We start from the raw sequence: 4,207 nt of genomic DNA, 5'->3' as shown, positions 1-4,207 counted from the left end.
GAAGGCATCATCCAAAGCCAGTCGCATACATTTCAACAACTAATTGAACTACCCAGATGAATTTTGTCCAAACATGGCAGATTTTATATAAAGTTCGGATATAAGGACATCTTTAAGGCGGATCCACAAACCTCCCGCATGCGTACAGACCACGCTGTCCAGACCGCAGAAACCATCCAGCGCGGGTTTATATCGGTCCCTGTTGCGCGGTGCAGAGGGCCGCCTTGGCGAATGCCGACGAAGCCGGCTGAGGCCTGTGTGGTTAGCTCGCTTCAATGCGGCGCAGCAGCCGGAGTTGATTTCTCGGGACGCGGCATCGGCATTGAAGCGGAGACGCCTGAGAGATCGCGTCCGTCTGCACCGCCCTCCCATCAGCTCAAATAGCGGGGATCAGTACCGGCCGTGGGCCGGCATGAATGCAACGCAGCAAGCGGCGCGGGCGTTTGGTAGAAAGCGCGGGACGGGTGTTTTATTCCTGCATGTTTAGTCTAGTTGTTCCTATTTAAATTTATTCTGAACTACTAATACATCTTCTAGAAAGATCTGCAATATGAAGAGCATTTAGTGCACAATTGATGTTGCCTGCAAAAATATACTAACCAGTTTTCATTTCTGGATTGTTGCCTGTTCGGGCGTCTCCATGCCAAAATTGCTAAGTGTTGGCATTTTAAACTTTGTTTGCTAGTGTACGTTGGATGGACAACTAACGCTGGATGGGAAGCGCATGTTACGCCGTGACTGTCAAGAGGCATGTCACCTGATCCCAGTCCTGGTTTTGGATATATACATGAGTGAAAAATTGAGACACATGCATGCATCTGATCTGTCCCGTGACGGGAGGCTTATCCGTCCATGGATCATTTGTTTGCCGCAACAACTTTCTGCATCTGCTTCTGCTTTTGTTTCTGTTTCTGGAGTGTGAATCCGTCTCGCCCCTGTTTCAGTTTCGGATAAGCTCCGCGAGAGATCAGTGGCGTCTTGCCGTCGCTCGCTCACGTCACGCGGTACCCGTGCGTGCCCCCGGCCGAACGGATCAGGCGAGGCGAAACACTCACGGTGCGGTTCCAACGAGATTTGTGTAGAATTTTCACGATCGAATCGATGAATGAACTGAGATGTTTCTTCTTCCTTTTTTTTGAATCGTGTACAATTCAAAAAGATAATTTTCGTCTTCCTAGTCGTGATATACTCCTACTGTTGGCTCGACGGACGGCGTAGCAGTTGGGATTCCCCTCCATCTCCTGAACTTGCGCAAGAAGATGATGGTGGGCTCGCACAGCTGGCCAGGTCCTTCTTGTTTAATCAGTTCTGTTTCTTCGCCGGAAATGAATTGCTCGCCACACCAACACTTATCAGTTGGCTCTCATCTCCCTATAAAATACGGTGTTTCTTTTGCTTAACGATCTGAGGGCATGTACAATGGTGCTAGCTTAGTAGTGCCACGTAGATTAAATGTTGAGGTGGAGGAGAGAGAAACCGAAAAAAAGGTCTTGCCTTCGCTTAATTAAGCGATGACATCTTAGCCCCGATTTTGACGCGATCTGTGATCCGTGCGCCGAACGGCCACAGCCGGATCCTTCTCGTTGCCTCGCGCGAAAATTTTCTTCTTGGCGCGCCTCTCTTCCTTCTCGCCCGTCCTGCGCGCCAAATTTCTCATCCCGATCCTGGAGCCCGCCAGAAGAAACCTAGGCCCGCTGCCCCCATAAATCCACAGCAGCAGACTCCATCTTCCACCCGTGCGACTTGCAGGTTCCTTGAGCACCAACATGGCTGGCCATGGGAGGAAGAAAGCGGCGCCCCCATCCCAGGTGATGGACGGACCAGACGGACAAGACCCAAAATATGGCGCCCCTCCCCTGCCGATGGGGCGACCTAAAGCTGCCGCAGCAGCCGTAGCGGCATCGAACGCTTGGTTGGCTGGGCATGCTGCCGCTAGATCCGATTCTTCCCTTCAAGTTGATTGGTAAGTTTCACCGTCCTCTAGTTCCATACTTCTAAGATTAAGCTTTCATATGTGCTCGTTCAAGTAGGTGCCTGATTAATCTTTGGATCTGGACAGTACGGTCGATCTTCCATCTAAATTTGTTTCAAGTCAATTTGTGCAGTTTTAATTTTGTATCAGTCCAATGCTATATAGTCTATTATGAGAATTAAGCTTGCGCCAGATCATGTTGTACAACGAGGTGATGATTCATATACTGATACATTAGTCACATTATTTATTTTTCTAGATCATGCCCATTTCAGTGCCGGATCATGCAAATAATCAGTGCAATTTTTACTAGTCCAATTTGTGCACTTGTTGATTAAGTATTATAAGAATTAATTTTCAATAACCATATGCGTACTCTTGTTCTAAGGATGGTTTCACGAAAATAATCCGGATGCAATGAATTAGTTCATGATCGTTTCGTAACAATAATCCAGATGCAATTACTCAGCCTTGCTTTAGTTATTGTGTAATAATTTGTAGTAGCACATGTTCATAAATTCTTCGCTGAACTGAGGCTATATGAACATACACGCATTTCTTATGTTTGAGTGTCTACATTCTTTTAGGGGAAATGATGTTTACCCACCTGGTGGTTTTGTAAATTATTTGAACAATTCATCGAGCTTCAGTCTTCCACAACAAATTCCTCCTCCACCAGCCATGACACATGGTGCTAATTTCGCGGCACCGCTGACATTTGCATCTCAAAAGAATCCAATTACAGCAGTGAAGAAACGATCCAAACGTGCCCATGTTGAAATTGCGGATGATGCAGGAGAAGGTAAAACTATGAAGAGATTGCCATGGACATCAGAGGAGGATGATAGATTGGTAAGTTAACCATTATATTTATCATATTTAGTACTCCATATGGCTATGCCAATATTCACATAAGCTTTTTGTTTACAATATAGATGAGTGCTTGGCTCAAGAACTCAAATGATCCTATCGGTGGTAATTTCAAGAAGAATGACAAATATTGGGGAGATGTGGTCGCGGACTACAATAGCAACACCCCCTCAGATCGCAAAAGACAAGTCAATCAAGCTATGAACCGATGGCATCGAGTTAACAAAATGATAAATAATTTCCATTCCATCCACGGGGAGATTAGCGGTGTATATGCTAGTGGGCAGTCCAATCAGCAATTGATGGAGAAAGTCCACAAAGCATATGAGAACAGACACGGAGGACCATTTCTTCTGGAAAGTACCTGGCAGGTTGTTCGTCACTATCCGAAGTGGTCTACGTACAATGCAGAACTGAATGGATTGAAGAAAATAGATGTGGCCGACCTGGGGAAGGCAGAGGATCATGAGGCAGCTGATAGTGATGATATCCCACGGCCTCCAGGTACTAAAACAGCTAAAAGAGATGGGAATGGCAATGACAAAAGAAAGTTGAAGTCAGAGGATTTAGAAGAGCTTGAGAAATTCTTAGAAGCCCAAAAAGAAGCTACTAAAAGTCGCACGGATGTCCTTGAGGTTCAAAAGCGTATTGCAGCCGATAAACTTGAGTCGTCGAGGCTCATTCTCCTTGCAGCGAAGGAGAACAAGGAGGCAAAAACAAGAGGGAAAATGCTAGAACAGTACGGTAAATTATTGACACAAGATATGGCAGGGATGACCGAGTTTCAGAAAGCTGAGCATGCGATTGCACTTAAATTGATGCGGGAGGAGTTATTCCCCAACGCTCGTCAATAAGTTTGGAAGGTATGGTTTTGTGTTCCTATGAGGCTTTGTTGTATCATGCCAGGTTCTAAGATGTTGCATTGTACAACTATTCAATATGATAATTGTTTAACCTCCACGCTTTTTGTATGCAGGAACCTGTTCCTGTTTGATGAATGAAGAGAGAAGAACAGCCAATGAAGCAATGTGGTTCATGTCCTAGTACTGATGCTTCAGGAGTGCACAAGCTTGTTTTTGTTTTGTTGACAGAAGTAGTTATTATCAATAGATTTCTGTTGGTCTCGAGCTAGTTATTTATGTATGTCAACTTCTTGCTTAAGTACTTCCAAAAATTGTTTTCTAATCCGAAGTCAGTAATAATCATTAATCCGTAATGATTAAAATACTAGAAGTCGTATTGATCTCCGACTCTGATGATCCGTGCGTGCCAAGGACTTGTAGTCCTTTTCTACATGGACTTTGATAGATTAGATTAGTATATTATATATAGCCTACGCCCTGAACAATCTCTCCGTGCCAATTG

At 44.9% G+C, this 4,207-nt stretch overlaps 1 protein-coding gene across 1 annotated transcript; it reads left to right on the top strand.

Moving 5' to 3' along the window:
- Window positions 1-1,061: 1,061 nt before the first annotated feature.
- LOC123134852 (glutathione S-transferase T3-like) lies at window positions 1,062-3,964 on the top strand. The gene is made up of 4 exons (XM_044554011.1): window positions 1,062-1,963; window positions 2,560-2,824; window positions 2,908-3,705; window positions 3,819-3,964. The coding sequence occupies exons 1-3, from the start codon at window positions 1,767-1,769 to the stop codon at window positions 3,694-3,696; spliced, it is 1,251 nt and encodes a 416-aa protein (XP_044409946.1). The 5' UTR covers window positions 1,062-1,766; the 3' UTR covers window positions 3,697-3,705; window positions 3,819-3,964.
- The last annotated feature ends 243 nt before the right edge of the window (window positions 3,965-4,207 follow it).

The sequence above is a fragment of the Triticum aestivum genome, chromosome 6B (genome assembly GCF_018294505.1).
Source record: "Triticum aestivum cultivar Chinese Spring chromosome 6B, IWGSC CS RefSeq v2.1, whole genome shotgun sequence".
Taxonomy (NCBI): domain Eukaryota; kingdom Viridiplantae; phylum Streptophyta; class Magnoliopsida; order Poales; family Poaceae; genus Triticum; species Triticum aestivum.
This window is presented reverse-complemented; position numbering and strand designations above follow the sequence as displayed.

What these genes read in the sequence shown, in the direction of transcription:
- LOC123134852 (XM_044554011.1), top strand. Translation starts at nt 1,767, where the DNA reads ATGGCTGGCCATGGGAGGAAGAAAGCGGCGCCCCCATCCCAGGTGATG. An exon ending in TCTTCCCTTCAAGTTGATTG is followed by an intron (nt 1,964 to 2,559) that starts GTAAGTTTCACC and finishes ACATTCTTTTAG; the next exon opens with GGGAAATGATGTTTACCCAC. An exon ending in CAGAGGAGGATGATAGATTG is followed by an intron (nt 2,825 to 2,907) that starts GTAAGTTAACCA and finishes TTTACAATATAG; the next exon opens with ATGAGTGCTTGGCTCAAGAA.